Source organism: Hipposideros armiger, unplaced genomic scaffold (genome assembly GCF_001890085.2).
Source record: "Hipposideros armiger isolate ML-2016 unplaced genomic scaffold, ASM189008v1 scaffold_148, whole genome shotgun sequence".
NCBI classification, from domain to species: domain Eukaryota; kingdom Metazoa; phylum Chordata; class Mammalia; order Chiroptera; family Hipposideridae; genus Hipposideros; species Hipposideros armiger.
The window spans coordinates 1,418,066-1,435,932 of record NW_017731498.1 but is presented as its reverse complement, the minus strand read 5'-3'; the positions used below and the strand labels follow the sequence as shown (position 1 = coordinate 1,435,932).

At 44.3% G+C, this 17,867-nt stretch overlaps 1 protein-coding gene across 2 annotated transcripts in view; it reads right to left on the bottom strand.

Annotated features, from left to right (window-relative positions):
- The window catches only part of EBPL (EBP like), a 29,350-nt gene extending 11,890 nt beyond the window's left edge, over window positions 1-17,460 (bottom strand). Inside the window, exon 1 of one of the 2 annotated variants that reach the window (XM_019650819.1) lies at window positions 17,177-17,460. In XM_019650819.1, coding sequence (XP_019506364.1) covers window positions 17,177-17,347 — 171 coding nt within the window. In that variant the 5' untranslated portion in view covers window positions 17,348-17,460. The remainder of the gene's footprint in view (window positions 1-17,176) is intronic. The other variant, XM_019650818.1, reaches the window with a different exon arrangement.
- Between the last annotated feature and the right edge of the window lie 407 nt (window positions 17,461-17,867).

Below are 17,867 nucleotides of genomic sequence, written 5' to 3'. Positions count from 1 at the left end.
AATTTGTGTTTTCTATAATCATCAACTGTCTGCTGCTTATGGAACTCCCGTCCCTATTAGAACATACACCTTTAGGGTCTGAGAAGTTGTCTTCTCTGTCTTAGAATCCTCAAGAATCCAGGATGATATTTTGTGTTCAGTATTTGCTAGCCTTGAATTAAGGACAAATTTACATAATGAATTACTTAGAAAGATACCCTTGTGTTTTATGTAAAAATGGAGCCAAACAGACACACAAACACTTGGTTTTCCTTCATAAAGTAGGCCATGTACCAATAGCATTAGCAACTATTTGATTCTTCTCTCAAGACAACTCTAAGGGCTTATAACCTTTCCCTGTACCCTCAAATCCTGAGGTGTGCCACCACAGGATGGGCATTCAGATCAGCAGGGGAAAAAGACAGTAAAAAATGGTGTGTCAATATCAGGATTTCAGGGAACCAGGTTCTATTTGGAAAGTTCTGTGATTCTGAGGTTGACGTGATCTTATCCTAAAGGAACTCACTACGAGGAACGTAAGTTGACAGGCACAGGCCCGCCTGGGCTGTACTATTCAACTATCTGTGGTTGAATCTGTGCCAGTAATAGACTCAATGGAAACTGAGCACATTGGGTACAGGAGGCAGAGGCTCCTTCCAGCTTCAGAATGAGACCAGCTATATGGGCCTAAAGATTCTTCAGGGGCTTCTGAACCAAATCTGTTCTAACAAATCAGACCCTAAGATCATACTCACTGAAAACTTTAGTTCCTATTTGCCAAGGGCCAAAATTATCTGCAGAACTGTAGAGAATGGAGACAGAATAGTTCCTTCCAGGAATTCACATTTTATATAAATAAACCATAAAGCACTTTTTTCTCCACCTTTAAATTTATTTCGAGGCTCTGGAGCATTAAGTGTATATTAACTTACAGAATAAACCTGGAAGGTTATCCGCTCCAAAAATCTTTAATCATAATGTATGGTCAAGATCTAGCCATCTGGAACTAAAATTCATGTTTGAGCTCAACAAGCACCCTGAGGTTCTAAAGATCAGATGAAAGGTACCTGGTAAGCGGCAAAAGCCATACAGACGGCGTTGCTATCATTGGGAATGAAGGCTTGAATGGGTGTGTAGGGAAGAGCACTGTGTTGTACTCTGGAGACCTGGGTAAATTGAGCAAACACAAGTACAACAGATTTTATTTCTTACATTCCCTGCTACTTTTACCTCTCTGGGCTTCAAGTTCCTGATTTAAAAAAAAAGGTACAGAGTAAAGCACTCAATAGATGTGTGATGAATGAATAACTGAATGCACTAATGAGCAGAATTAGATGAGATCCACATCTTCACCTTTGGATAAGAGTATCTCTTACTGAGCGGAAGCCTGAAGGGCAGCACTTGGAAGACTCATTGTTGCTCAGGTCCATTCACCTCACTGGTGAGGTTCATGAGCAGTGGCCCAGGTACACTGTGAGGAGGAAGGGGGCCACAGAAAGGGCTGTGGGGTCAGGGTCTGTTTCAGCCCCAGCATTTCCAGGGGGCATGGGCCATGAGTTTTATGCCTGCCCATGCCTATGAGCCATGAGGAGGTCAAGGTCGTGGCAACCACCAGGGTAGACTCCCTGACTGGACATGATGACGTCTTCAAGCCCTCCTGCTGCTACTGTAATTCCTACAGTAGTCTGAGAGGCAGGCACCTGTCCCTTAAGAATCACAACCTGAATTTTGAGAGAGAGAATTATTCAGGATGTAGGGGCAAAAAGACAGGTCTGGATTCCCTTTATAATGTTTCAGCAATAATGAAAGAAAAAGGGAGGGAGAAAGGGAGACAAAGGAGGGAAAGGGGAAAAGAAAAAAGCAACAGATGAAGCAAGTGCAGCAAATTTTGAACGTATTGAATCTGTTCATTATACTATTCTCTCTACATTTGTGAATGTTTGAAATGTTTGATGGTAAAACTTAATTTAAAAAAGATACATAGCAACTTGTCAAAGTCAACTGTTGCATTACTAGAGGAAACCAGCCACAGCGCTTGATGCTCCATTAGCTCAGAGAGCTGCTCCTAGAGTTTCTGGTCTCCTGACTCGGGATGGCGTGGTCCCGGAGGTCGTCTGCCTTCACCCTTCTAACGTGCAAGCAGGGCCTCCAGACCACAGTCCTAGTGAATTGAGCACGTGCGCCTCTGGACAGCCCGAGGGTCAGCTCTACCAGAATCCTGCCAGACCCAAAGCGGCCTCGGTTTCTGGATCAGCCTCAACAAGCACAGCCTAGGCAAAGCCGGAAGCTGCGTGCAGCACACAGCGAACACGCGGAGCGCCTTGCATAAAAGCAAGCCATTTGCTACCGTTTTCTCCTTCAGATGCACTTTAATAGCAAACAGACTGGTGTTCCAACAATCATCACTGTGAGTCTCCCGATTATTTGAGAGCCTTAATAAAACCACAGGGCAAACCTAGGTACCTACCTTCTGCAGGCTCTTCTGCCAGCCTGCAGTGTCTCACACACACACACACACACACACACACACACACACACACACACTGAAAAGTAAGGGGAGCCAATGGTAATGACTAAAAGAAAGGAAAAATCTCATTATTTATATTCCTTCTTCAAATTATCTATGCCTTTCTGGTGAACATCCAGCCATCAAAATGCCTGGTGTCGGCCTGGCTCTGGGTGACATGCTGAGGGGATTCTCTCTTGCTGTCCCTTAGATCTGCAGAGAAGCTGCGCAGGGTCTGGCTTCTGCTCGCCCTGAAAATGGCTCTTCCCCGGTCACGGTGAGCTGTCCCAGCCAAGGGCTGAGCTAGCACAACACCTTCGGCGTGCGGGCTTTTCAGCGGAATTCTCTTTCCTCCTCTGACATTTCTTCTGGTGCTGTAACTTTACTCTTTCAACTATTAAAAATTATTATAAAAGGGATACAAGTTGAAAATTAAAAAAAAAAACTAGACAAAAAGGTATAAAGTGAAAGGTAAAAAAAGTCTCTTTCCTTCCTGATCCCCAATCTCATCCCCCAGGGCCAACATTGTTGAGTTTCATGGCAGCCTTCAAGCTATTTTTCATGTATATGTTATTATGTAGTTATAAATATTTAAAATATTTTCTCCCTGCTATTACTTTTTCTACTATCAATCCAGAGGGTGATGAGGAAAATTCTATACTGTTCATTTATTCGAAAATTTTAAAGTTCTGTGTATCAGGAATTTTGGTTTAAAAACAGGAAATGGGGATGTAATGCACAGCATGGTGACCATAATTAATAATACTGTATTGTATATTTGAAACTGGCTAAGAGAGTAGATCTTAAAGTTCTCATCACAGGGCTGGCCAAGTGGCACACTGGTTAGGAGTTGGCTTGGGACGCCAGCTCTGAGCAGCAGGGCCCCGGTTGGGATCCCACATGAGGGCCAGTGATGCTGCGCCCCCTACAGCTAATATGGTGAACAACAGCTCCACCTGGAGCTGGGCTGCTGTGAGTCGCAGGTGATGGCGTGGGCTGCAGTGGGGCTGCAGTGGACTGCCGTGAGTGGCCAGCAGCCTGCGTGAGCTGCCGTCCAATGGTCAACGAGTGACTGCCTCACCCCGCAAGAACGCAATGATAATACTAACTTGGGCCAGTGAAGCGACGTCCTCCACAACTAGACTGAAGAACAAAAGGACAGCAACTTGTCTGTTCCCGTCCCCCAATTCCCCAATAAAAATCTTAAAAAAAAAAAAAAAGAGGCTCCTGAAAGAAAACTCACCCCTTCCACCAAGTGAGGACACAGTGAGAAGACGTCAGCTATAAACGTGGAAAAGGGCCCTCACTTGACCATGCTGGCAGTCTGATCTTGGACCTTCATCCTCCAAGACTATGAGAAATAAATGTCTGTTGTTTATACTCATAAGCCACCCAGTCCATGGTATTTTACAGCAGCCAGAACAAACTAAGACAATAAGGAAACCGGGACAGAAAGTTTCCTTCCTTCCTTCCCCTCGTCCTTCCAGAAAGCATTTGCAGCAGTGAAGGGGGCACTGCCCAAGGTTTCATAGCTGGTAAATGGCACAGCCAGCACTCAAGAGCACATCTGTGGACCCTAAAGCCCATACCCCAGGCTGCTTGAATAATGGCCAGTTCCCATCTGGACCAATGCTGAGTAATTGGCGCTGCACTGAAAAGGCAACCTGTGGCCTGTATGAAGCAGAGTGACAGCAAAGAAAAGCGCCAGGGAGCCATGTCATGAGAAATGGTGGAAGGCATTCAGACTAGAAGCTGTTGTGTAGACAGGGGATTCAACTTCGCTTTGGGTTACACAGAGGGCAGAGCTAGAGCCAATGAGGAGAGTCATAAGGAGGTTAATTTCAACTCAACATAAAGGAGAATTTTTCTTGTAACTAGAGCTATTCATTTTGGAAAGAGAACATTGACGGAAAGTTTTCAAGCAAAGGGTGGATAGCCCTATATCTTCCTAGGCCATTAGTAAAATTCCTACTTCAAGAGGGAGATTGGACTAGCTGGCCCCTAAAACCAATTCTTAGGCAAGTTTCACTCACTTTCCGCACACAGTACTGGGCATTCCCTTAGATGTGTCAGTTGTGACACATGCTGTCCCCATATGGGACTCTAGACCAATCCCCACAGAGGGAGCAGCTGGGGGAAACCAGGTTCTACACTGTGACAGCCATTCCTCTGGCTATAGCTGATTGGAGCAGAGGACAAGGACAAACAGGGATGAGCTGGGCCGATGAAAGTCTTGCTCTCTGGAACACAAACTCGGAAACAGGGAATGAATCCAAACTGGTTCTGAAAACTAATATGTAGCAGAGGTAAAGAGAGTCCAAGAATAAATCAACGTTATGAATAAACTCAAGTTACCAAAAAGCAGGGTATACTATAATAGTTTGCTAAGGCTGTCAGAAAAAAAGTACCACAAACTGTGTGGCTTAAAACCACAAACAGGGCCGGCTGAGTGGCGCAATGGTTAAGAACTGGCTTGGGATGCCAGAGGGCCCCGGTTCGGATCCCACATATGAGGGCCAGTGACACTGCCCTCTACAGCTAAGATGCTGAACAACAGCTCAACCTGGAGCTGGGCTGCCGTGAGTTGCCGGTGACAGCATAGGCTGCAGCCCCTGTGGCAGTGGGTTGCCATGAGCTACTGTATGTAGCCAGCAGCCAGTGTGAGCGGCCAGCAGCCGCTGTGAGCGGCCATCCGGAAGCCGGCGACTGATCTGCCTCACCCGGGAAGAGCGCAATGATGGTGCCAACTTCGGCCAGTGAAGCAACATCCTCCACAACGAGACTGAAGAACAAAACAACAGCAACTTGTCTGTTCCCCTTCCCCCAATTCCCCAGCACTGTTCCCATCCCCCCAATTCCCCAATAAAAAAATTAAAAAAAAAAACAAAAACCCACAAACATTTATTGTCTCTCAGTTCTGGAGGCTGGACGTCCAGAACCAAGGTGTCAGCACGGCTGGTTCCCTCTGAGGGCTGTGAGGAAGAATCTGATCCATGCCTTCCCTGGCTTCTGGTGGTTTGATGGTGATCTCTGGCATTCCTTGGCTTGTAGAGGCATCACCCTGATCTCTGCCTTCATGTTCACATGGAATATGTGTGTCTTTGTGTCCACATTACCCCTTTTGTAAGGATGAACTCTACCGCCAGGCAGTGCATCTTTGAAGATGCAAAGATGGGCAAGTAACAGTCCTTAAGGGACTCAAAGGAAGGCAGTAACTCCCCCATACCCTCAAAAAAACTTGTGAAACACTGTGATAGAAAATTTACAAAGAACTGGGGGAATACTGAACATAGTGATTTAACAGAAAGTAGTAATGAAATCTGCCTCAGGCTATCAGACAGGGTTTCTCTCGGGGTACGTGGTTGGAGCTGGGTTTTGGGTACACGCATGTGTGTGCATGTGCCCAGAATATGTAAAAAGCCCTTTCCCCACAAGGAGCTAATCATTCTAAAGTCTTGGGATAAACAAGCTTACTTCTTTTGCTCAATTCCCTTCTTTTGTATTATTTTTTAAAAGCCGGTTGTTCTGCCTTAGTTGAAATATAAACAAAATGCTGTTTTGATGGCTGCAGACTGCTATTTCTGTACCTTTGGCAGTTGCAGATAAAGGAGATAAAACTTTCCAGAGTCGGATTTTCTGGAGGGAGAAGACAGGAGACAACAGAAAGGACAGAGAAAAGCTGGTGGAGACAGAATGTCAAGGGTACTCGGAAAAGGTTCGCAGGTAGGAAGTGAAAGGAGAGGAGCAGGTAAGTGACCAACTCATTGTGCGAATGCCCTCAGTCCTTGGGAAACTGAGTGGCTGGTCACCTACTATCGGAACCAAGAGGTAGAGGAGTGAGGACATGGAGAGGTGCCCACAGCCCCAAAGATGCTCTCTGCATTTGGAGGGAGATTTGTGTCGCTTGCGCCTCTGGATCCCTCTTATTGAGGAGGTGCCCACCCGCTCAATGAGGCTGCCCAAAGCACTTAAACTGCGAAAGCTCTTCCAACCATGGGGCCACCAAACCTGCAATGCCACTGCTTTTCCAGAGCCCTGGTTAGCATTATGAAGCTTCCTCAAGATGGACTGTGAGGTACAAGACCGTTCTCAGGGTCTTGGCCATTGCCAGCAGGTTAGGTCTTGGTTATGGAGTTCCCCAGCCCCGCTGACCAGGGCTGTGGTGATGGCACTGCAGTAGCATCGCAGCCTAGGATCTCCTTGGCTACAGTGGCCTGAGAGTGGTGGCAGCAGCAGCACGAACCTTGCTAGGAATGCGGGGTACCAGAGAAGGGGAGCTACTGGCTGCCTGTCCTATTCTCAGGAGAACCTGGGAAATGAGGCTGGGGGCCGGGGAGCACTGACCTATTTGTAACCTCTAAGTATCTAAAACTGAGCATGTAGTCCTTGTTCATTGTTCTGCCTTCTGACTGTGTCAATGTCAGTATCCCATTGTGATATTATACTGTAGTCTTGCAAGATGTGATCATTGGGGAAACTGGGTAAAGTGTACATGGGATCTATCTATTCTCTCCCTGCAGGTGAATCTATAATTATCTCAAAATTAAAAAAAAATAATTTAAAAACTGGGCAAAAACTTTTGAACACAGTTCCCATTAGAAGATACATGAATGGCAAATAAACACATGAAAAGATGTTCAACATCACTAGACATCATGGAAATGCCAACTGATACTACAATAAGTTTTGGTCATACAAGGTCTGACAATTAAGTTCACAAACTCATCCTAGAAAAAGTGCTACATACCTCATTGCTGAATATCACTAAGGTCACCTTTAAAGTACTCCCCTTGGGAAACTATGCACTGATGCCAGTGCCTAGTCCACCCTTCAGAGCAATTTTGGAACTCTTTTTCTGGAATGGCCATCAGAGCTGTCATCGGAGCTGTCATCGTATTACCCTTGATGTCCTGAATGTCATCAAAATGTCTTCCTTTTAATATTTCCTTTATCTTTGGGTAAAGAAAGAAGTCATTGGGGGCCAGATCAGGTGAGTAGGGAGGGTGTTCCAATACAGTTATTTGTTTACTGGCTAAAAACTCCCTCACAGACAGTGCCCTGTGAGCTGGTGCATTGTCGTGATGCAAGAGCTCCTTCGGGACCATTTTTGCACACACCTTTCTCATGCCAAGATTTTCAGTTAAGATTTTCATTTCTCTATCGATGTTTACTTGGTCTGCTATGCTTCTCACAGTCAGCTGACGATTTTGATGCACAATTCGACGAATTTTTGCAATGTTTTTGTCAGTTCTGCTCGTTACTATCCACCCTGACCTCTCTTCATCAGTGACGCATTCTCTCCCCTCAGAAAAATGTTTAATCCATGTGTACAATGTGGCATTATCTCCATAAACTTGGACTAACATGTCCCTGATTTCACTTCCATTCTTGCCAAGTTCAAAAGAAATTTAATGTTTGTTCATTGCTCTAATTGAAGCTCAGACATTCTTGCGACAGCACACAAAAACACGCAACAATAAATGAACGCCATTCAGCAACACACCACCGGAATCGATAGGAACACAGCTGTGAGACACTGATATATCAAGGTTATGAAACCTTCCCAACTTGTTTATGCAGTGCTGCTAATGTAATCGCACGGCGGCGAGTTCTCAAACTTAACTGTCAGACCTCATACACATCTATTAGAATGACTAAAAGAAAACAACAGCAAAAATAATAATACTAAGTTATTATATCTATCTATCTATCTATCTATCTATCTATCTATCTATCTATCTATCTATCTATCTATCCTAAGACCTCAGTTTGTGGACTGAATGTTTGTGTCCTCCCAGATGCATCTGTCAAATACCTAACCCGCAATGTGCTGGTCTTTAGAGGTAGAGCCTATGGGAGATAATTAAGTTCATATGAGGTCAGGAGAGTAGGGCTCCCATGATGGGATCCGTGTCCTTATAATCTAAGAAGAGGAAGGGAAACCAGGGCTCTCTCTCAGCCCTGTAAGAACACAGCAAATAGGCAGCTGTCTGCAACCTGGAAGAGGGCTCTCACCAGACCATGATGGCACCCTGATCTTGGACTTCCAGCCTCTAGAAAATGAGAAATAAACATCTGTTATTTAAGCCACCCAGTCTATGGTAATTTTGTTACAGCAGCTGGAGCTAAGATACTGAGTGCTGGTGAGGATGTGGAGCAACTGGAACTCTCAAGTATCGTTGGTGGGAATGGAAAATGGTACAGACACTTTGGAAAACAATTTGGCAGTTCCTACTCTAGTTAAAGAATCCTATGCCTAGGCACTTACTCAGAATAAATAAAAACTTATGTCCACACAGACTTTTTTTTTGTTGTTGTTGTTTTGTGTGTGTGGAGGGCAGTGTCACTGGCCCTCATATGTGGGATCCGAACTGGGACCCTCTGGGGTCCCAAGCCAGTTCTTAACCATTGCGCCACTCGGCCGGCCCATCCACACAGACTTGTAAGCAGATACTCATAGCAGGACTGTTTTTAACAGTGAAAAGCTAGAAACAACCCAAATGTTCAATAACTGGTAAGTGGATAAATAAATTGGGATATATCTATATACTGGGATACTGGCTATTCAGTAAATTATGCTAAATAAAAGACTATATATTATATGATTTCATTTATATGAAATTCTACAAAGAGCAAAATTTTAATGACAAGAAGGCAGTTCAGTGTTTCCTGGGGCCAGAGGTCAGGATTGGGATCATCTCAAAGCGGTATGAGAAAACTTTTTTTTTTTTTTTAAGATTTTTATTGGGGAATTGGGGGAATGGGAACAGTGCTGGGGAATTGGGGGAAGGGGAACAGACAAGTTGCTGTCGTTTTGTTCTTCAATCTAGTTGTGGAGGATGTTGCTTCACTGGCCCAAGTTGGCACCATCATTGCGCTCTTCTCTGGCGAGGCAGATCAGTCACCGGCTTCTGGACGGCCGCTCACTGCGGCTGCTGGCCGCTCACGCTGGCTGCTGGCCACACATGGTAGCCCATGGCAATCCACTGCCACAGGGACTGCAGCCCACGCCGTCGCCGGCGACTCAGGGCAGCCCAGCTCCAGGTTGAGCTGTTGTTCAGCATCTTAGCTGTAGAGGGCAGTGTCACTGGCCCTCATATGTGGGATCCGAACCGGGGCCCTCTGGCATCCCAAGCGAGTTCTTAACCATCGCGCCACTCGGCCGGCCCGAGAAAACTTTTTAAAAAGTGATGAAGGGCCGGCCGAGTGGCTCAGTTGGTTAAGAGCTCGCTCAAGAGTTTGAGCTCTGAGGGGGGAGGGGGGTTGTTACCTGGTGAGGGTGAAAAGGGTAACTATTGTATTGTTCTGTACACCTGAAACTAACAATAAAAAAAATTTTTTTAAATAAAAAAATAAAGAGTTTGAGCTCTGAGCAATAGGGTCCCAGGTTTGATTCATGGCCCGAACTGAGCTGCCGCTGAGCTGCCAACAGGTGGCAGGATGGCTTAGCTAAAAAAAAAAGTGATGAAAATGTCCTATACTGTGATTGTGATCACAGTTTACACAACTGTATACAATCACCAAGATTCATCAAAATTGGTGAACTTTATTGTATACAAATTATAACTCAATGAAGCTGAAAGGGGGAGAGAATTTAGAAAAGTGGCTGGTTACTATAGATACATCTCAAATACTTACACTTATAGTAATAATAATCAGTTAGGACAAAGGAAAACTACCTAGTAGAAATATAAAATATTTTTGAAGTAAAATTTAAAAGATTTTCTGAAGTCTTTATAAACTAGCTTCCCTTAGGGCCAGCAATTCCATTTTCAGGATTCATCCTCAGTCAATAAGACAATTGCATGAAAATGCACAGAGAGCATTCTCTATAATTGCCAGCAACTGGAAAAATCCTGTAAGTACAACAATTAGGGATTGGGTAAGTAGATTACACATAAAGTATAATGGCATCCTGATATGTAGTTATTTAAAATTATGAGGTATTTCAATAAATACTGATATGAATAGGCACTGAACATCATTGAATGAAAAAAAGCAACAAAAAATTAATAGTATGGTCCCATTTTCATAAAAAGAGCTTTGGAGATATATTTTCATATAAATTCTGAAAGACTATTCTTAAGAATACTAACAATAATTATCGCTGGGTAATTTTATCTTTTTCTTTCTTTTAGGTATGTAAATGTTATACATTTCACAAGGATCATGGGAATATGCAATTTAAACAAATTTTGTTTCAAAGACTGTCTGACATAGAAAAAGAACTCTGACATTTTAGATACCTGAGTAATTTGAAGCTTAAAATGTAAATGACTGATAACTACAACAAATTACAAGGATAGAATCATTCTTCTATCCATTCAATATTAACCAATACTGCAGAGTAGCTCCTACAAACCAGGCACCATGCCAGGCACTGAGCTAGAGGAAGACAAAATATTGTGGTTACAAATTGTATTTAGTGTTATGAAGGAAAAAATTAAGATATTTCCCTAGAATATCTTTTCCATTTCAAAGGAAATGAAATAAATTTTAGTAGTATTAAACATTTTTGAAGTATTTACATACTTCTTCTGTATACAAAACATTTTAGGCCAATTATACCAGAAAAACATTCAATTAAATGGTAAATATACATAAGAACTTCTAAATAGTAGTTATGACAAAATATAAAAAATGAATAAGAATCCAGATTGGGAGCCAATAAAAACATATACTATATACAGACCATCTTTTGTTGTTATTACGGAGCTTAATGTGGTTCTGAGTTTCCAGGCAGTCAAAGTGAAAAGGGAGAAATATACTGTTATTGCTGTCAGAGAGGAATAGACACACCAATTTTTTAGGAGAAACTAAGTTTCTCTTAGCACTTATCTGCAAAAGAAATTTCTTTTGAGTGACATTAGTACCTATTATGGGTTTCATATTGAGAGTGACATTAGTAACTATTATTCTTCATATGAAACAGTAAGAGAAAACCTCTTTGCTATTCCAGAAGCTCTGAGAGGACAGGGCCATCCATTTGGTCTGTGGCTAGCACAGCACCTAACACCCAAGTAGGCAAGTGGAAATGAGGAACAACACGAAAAAGTGTGTCATTCTGAAATGTGGCTACATAGACAGCCATCCCTATTGCTAGGTGACATGTCTTATTCATGATGTTAGAAAACAGACTGGGGGTGACCGTTTAGCTCAGTTGGTTAGAGTGTGGTGATGATAACACCAAGGTTGCTGGTTCGATCCCTGCATGGGCCACTGTGAGCTGCACTCCCCTTAAAAGAGTCAACTATGCCATTGTAGCATGAAAGCAATGTGTAACCAATGACAATGGCTGTTCTCCAATAAAAAAAATAAAAAAACAAAAACAGACTGAATTTGGGTCTGCAGAAGTACAAGGGCTGTCTACCCATACCCTAGAAAACGAACAGTGGGTCATTATGGGTGCTTTTCCTTGGGCTTTCAATTTGGGACCATGTCTAAGCTTGTATTAGTCAAGGTTCTCCAGGGAAACAGAACCAATAGCAGATATATCTCTATATCTATCTATACTTATATATGTATACAGATATATACATGCATACACATGTGTACTCATATCTATCTATATATTTATCTATCTAGAAATTTACCATAAGGAATTGGCTTACGCAATTATGGAGGCTGACAAGCTCTGAGATCTGCAGGGTGAGTGGGCAAGCTGGAGACTCAAGGGAGCTAATGGTGTAGTTCTAGTCTGAGTGCGGAGGCCTGAGAACCGGGAGAACCAATGCAGTAGACCCAGTCTAAAGGCTGGCAGGCTTGAGACTCTCAGGAAAAGCCCTGGTTTCAGTTCAGGTCTGAACACACGAAAAAGCCGGTGTCCTAGTTGGAAGGTAGTCAGGCAGGAGGAATTCTTGCCTACTCAAGAGAAGGTCAGCCTTTAGTTCTACTCAGGCCTTCGACTGACTGGATACGGCCCACCCACATTAGGGTGAGCAATCTGCTTTACTCAATCTACCAATTTAAATGTTAATCTCACCCTCACAGAAACACCCACAATAATGTTTGACCAAATATCTGGGCATCCCATGGCCCAGTCAAGTTGACACACCAAATTAACCATCACAACACTTTGCCATTAATGCACAGCTGAACCAACTGTGAGTCACCCAGTATGCCAAATTGCAGGAGAACTATAAATTCATTTACCAGAGAGAATATCTATATCAGAACAAAACTGACAAAGATGACAATGCCAAGAAAGGAAAGGAAAAATAGGAGACAGTAACAGACTGTGAATTAAGAGGCAACTTCAGACCTAATAATAAAGCAAGTAGTAGGAGGAAGAAATTTTTAGCAAGTCCCAAGATCCGAGGCTGAAGTTATTGCAGTGGAAGTTGAGGAACAGATGGTAATGTTGAATGGAAAAGGGTAATGTCCAAAATACACAGATTAATGGGGACGTAAGCAGCCGCTGGGCTCCAGGATTTCTTAAAGAAGGACTCCCCATGGGTATTAAGGTAGACATAAATGATGGACAACGGAAATCCAGGTTTTCCATGACAACTGTCCTTCACCCTGAAGAACAAGCCTAAGTTACACTCCACAGCTACGAAAGTGTGGGAGTGACTCGTCAGAGGGTTTTGATCAGAGGGCAAGTGGTAGATTCAGGCAGATTCTGCTCTGCCAGAGGTTGATTCCCGTGGCCAGGTGCAGCACCGGACTAGCCAATGCCACACAGCACGCTTCTCTGCATCTTCACTCTTTCCTTCATCCTCTTGCCCACAAACACACTCAGACCTTCCCATCTTAAACAGAACCCAATGTCTCTTGCCTGCCCCTGCGATGTCTCTTGAGCTACCTTCCTATACTTTCTTCCTCCCACCACCCAAACTCTTGAAGGTCTTGCATATGCTGCCTCTGCTTCCTCTTCACCCCACCTGCTAAGCCCTCGCCTTAACCTTCTGGTGGCTCCATTCAAACAATACCACTCTTACCAAGGCCTTTCTAATTGCTGGACCCAAAGGCTCTGGCTCAGCCCTCACTTGTTTTTTTATTTTTTAAATGGTGCTGCAGCAACTACTAGTGATCTTGAAAGTCTCTTCCTTGGGTCCCAGGACCCAGCACTACCCTGATTCTTGGTCTTGCCCACTTTTTCTTGTTCCTGGCTCTTCTACTTCAATATCGACATTTTGAAAGATTCTGCTCTCATTCCTCAGCCTTTTCACCTTTCTGTTTTCTTGCTCAGAAAAATCACTCACTCCAGGGGCTTCCTGCCGTCTCCTTCAATGCCGTAAAGAACTTCCAACTCTCTTGTAGCATGAGAACTCTCTTGGTTCTGCCTTAACTCTGTCTCTCCAGCTTGTCTTGCATTTTCATTTGTCTTCTGGCCATTTCCCCTCAACTACACATCAGCTCTTCAGGTTCAAAGGGGTGATTAAATCTAAAATGTGACTTTCCTGTCTTTGTTAACATTATCAACATGACTCACATCAGCCAGATTCTAAACCCCAAGATCATCTCCATCCCCAATGTATAAGCAGTCCCTGTGACTTATGTAAGTCTCCCCTGGAAAGACTCTTGTACTTCGCTTTCCCCCCATTTCAACTTGCCCCATCACCTTCGCTCAGCTCTTTTTCATCTGACTTCAGCTTTTAGCTGATCTCCTTGCCCCTTTTAACGATCCTTTCCAATCCACCCTGCACCATATTGGGAGAGAATTCTCCATGAATATCCCCTATTCCTGCACTGTCTGGGGTCTCTGGGCACAGGCATTTACACCAACTTAAGAGTATTTATATGAGGTGACATTCCAGGTTAATCAAGCTGAGAGACCACTCCCTCCTAAGATGTTCCAGGGTAACAAAGGTAAAGACCTTGCCCTTTCCTCCCCAGAGATCTGTTTACATTCCTGAGAAAAGATAAGGTCTCTCTCCAGAGAGAAGTGTGAGCAGGTCACCAGCAGCCATATAAGATAGGAGCCTAATTTGGGGGTACCTCTCCCGTAATGCACCCATTGCATATGCAGATACCATCTGGCCCTAACTGCATTGCCCTGTGGGACTTGGGGAATCAACCAGGCTAACTTGCTCACTGGTAAGAAGGGTAAAATCTCAGACCCTTCACCATTTCTGACTTAATACACCACCACCAAATTATCTTTCAAAAGATCTGCTTCGGCCATGCTACTTCCTTGCCTGAAATTCTTCAATGGCTTCCTACTACAAAATAAAACTCAGTCTTACCTGCCATTTCAGCTCCCTTACCAGACTGCCCCCCACCCCCTCTTATTCCCTAGGTAAACTAGTCAATCTGGACTTTAAGATGTTTCTCAAACATAGGAAGACACATCTGCCTCTGTGCTCTGGCCATGCCTAGAATGCTATCTCCAGATCACAGGTGAGGAAAAGCCCATGAAGCACCAGTGCATAGCAACATAGAAATGCCCATAGCAACCTTTGAGGGCCTGTAAGCCACACCACTGATTTCTTTGTTTGTTGTCATGGCTCCTACCAGGTACACTGGTAGGCCCTCTGCCCTAGGCCTTAACCAACTGACCTGCAGCCCCAGGTAACCACATTCTGCTTGGACATCAGGGAGCTGAACTCGTCCAACATGGGAGCTCTGCATTTGATGGTGGCCAACAGTCCCAACATCTCCTCCCATTTGAGAAGTGAAGTTTACAGGGGTGAGGAGAGGCAGCCCAGGTTCTAGTATGAACAAGTGAATTGTGGTTTCAGTTCTACCAAAGGCCTTTGAGTAGCTTAAAATCAAACTAATATAACATGGTACAGGAATCACTATCATCAGGGGTTTATTTTTTTTGGTTTTTTTTTATAAAGGGATTGGCATCACTAAAGATGCTGCGCTCTCTTTTTACAGACTTGGGAACTCGGCGAGGTGCAGTATCTGGCAAAAGGCCACGAGCACCGCGGCCTTCCTATACTTCCCGGGTCTCCGCAGACTTTACATCCCAGTCTTAGCTCAGGCCACATCTCTGGGTCTTCTTGTGATAAACTCCCAACCAAAAGATAATATGGGCTTGCATTTTTCTTGCAGGCCTCAACGGCTTAATCAAGTACCCTCCTCACCAATCTCAAGACATGTGTACAAAGACGATGGTTGAAGCACTGTATGTAAAGGGCTAAATAAAAACATTAAAATTAACACATTAAAATGGGCTAATTAAATTATCATATTTCATCATCAATTGTAAGATACACACCAATTTTAGAGACATAAAATATCAATAAAATGGCCCATAGTGGTTATGTCATTGTTTTAATATGTGAAAAAAATGTACATTTTAGAATTAAAGAATAAAGGCATGGTGCATCATAAAGTGGAACATTCTGTGGCTAAGACAGGTGAATGGCACAAGATGGGTCTGGGTAGAGGACATTTCCCTCAGTACAGGGATGGGGGAGAGCGGAGCAATGATGCCACACACCTGGCTACACCTCAAGGTGCCACAAGTAGAGAGGTGTGTAGTGTAACCTGTAACAGTCTGTGCTTGAAAAGTAGACTTAATTTTAAACTAGGTGGTAGACATATGGGTATAGGTTTTAGTATTTTAATACCTTTTAGTATTTTAATACCTAAAATATGTTACAATACATTCTTCTTTAGGCAGGCCTAGAAACCTGTTTTACTGCCCCTGTTCTTTGGGAGACCTTGTGTCCGACAATAGCTTAAAACTCAATTCTATAAATAAAGGGGATGAGAGAAATAATCACTGTCTCTTATCTCCACATGTTGGCTGTTAGGAAAGAAGGAATTTCATCATTGCAGTAACATCTGGAATGTGCAGATAACCAACTGACAAACATAGACCTAGATGATTATTGAAAACTTTGCTTTCTCTCTCAATAGTAAAGACATTGGCTTCACATAAGCCACAGGTTATGGTCAAATTAGCAATAAAGATGTTTTGGCATAGTTAAAAATAACTTTAAGAAAAAGTTGTGTGCATGGAGTAGGGGTATTTCAGTAGAATTCCCTCAACTACAACCCTTGTGGCCATTTATAAAGTGGATTGAAATTTTAGGGACACGTTTCCTAAAGCCTGGCGTGATACAGAGTGCAAGCTTTGGAGTCAGACTAACTCAGAATCTCTCCGCTGTGTGGCATTGTAAAGTCACCTAACGTTGCAGGATCTGTCCCCCTCTATAAAATGAGGACAATAACTAGCTTATGGGGTGTTATAAAGATTTGAAATTTTAAACACAGTACTGTGCCTGTCACACAGTCATCACCCAATAAATGGCGATTACGATTAAGGCACGCTAGGTTTTCTGTTTTGGTACAGGCCCTTGGCATTTGCGCAGCGCGCCCCGTCGTCACCTCTCCCTGCTCCCTGTGGGGCACTCAAAATCGCTCTCTCAATTATCTTCAGTTCAACATTAACGTGCAGGTTTCAAAGCCAAGTAAGCTAAAGTGAAGTAGCTTACAATCAAACTAACATAACGCAGTACAGAAATCACTATCTGCAGGGTTTTTGTTTTTGTAAAGGGATTGGCACCACTAAAGTAGCTGCGCTCTCTATTTACAGACTTGGGAACTCGGAGAGGTGCAGTAGCTGACCAAAGGCCACGAGCACCGCGGCCTCCCTATATTTCCCGGGTCTCCGCAGACTTCTCGTCCCACTCCTCCGTCCTTTTCAGGACACTCCCTGGGATGTGGGAAGGAAGGGTCCCAAGAGAGGCGCCATCCGCCCGCGTTTTCGGGGTCTGAGGCGACAGCACTTACCAGTACGAAGTGCACCAGGGCGTCGTAGCAGAGCCAGGCGAGCGCACCGCGGTCTGCCGCCCCCCGCCCGCGGCCCAGGCTCAGGCCCAGCGCACAGCCCGCGCCCAGCAGCGAGGCGCACAGCAGCAGCGAGCCACCCGCCGCGGCCCCCAGCTCCGGCCCGGCGCCCATGCTGCCTGCTCCCAACGCCTTTGGCAAATATACCCCTCGGAGAAAGGAGGGCTCGCTTAGAAACGGCGGGGCAGGGCCGGGCCTTCCGATGGGGCGGGGCTTCTTAGCCGGGGCGGGGCCCAGCAGAGTCTTCCCTTCCCGCCTTGCCTCCTGGCCAGCTACGGGGACCCTGGAGGTTTTCTGATGAGTCAGGATCCCGCTCACAAACGCGCTTAACTGCCTGGGCCAAACCTGTTCCAAAGGCCACACCTTTTGATGCAGTTTGATTTTTAACAAGGTTCAAAACCTTAAGCCACAAAGTGAAGTCCAGGTGGTAGAAATTTTGCCAATAGGCTGGGGAGAATTTTAGGGACAGAAGGTTCTAATTATGCCCTTGCAAATCTTGCAGGAGAGGTGCTGGCCAAGGCATTTTCAGCCACCAGCAGGCTTTTTAAAGTCCTGTCCACTTACTTATATGAGGTATCTAAAGTAGTCATATTCCTAAAGAGACAAAATAGAATGGTAGTTACCAGTGGCTTGA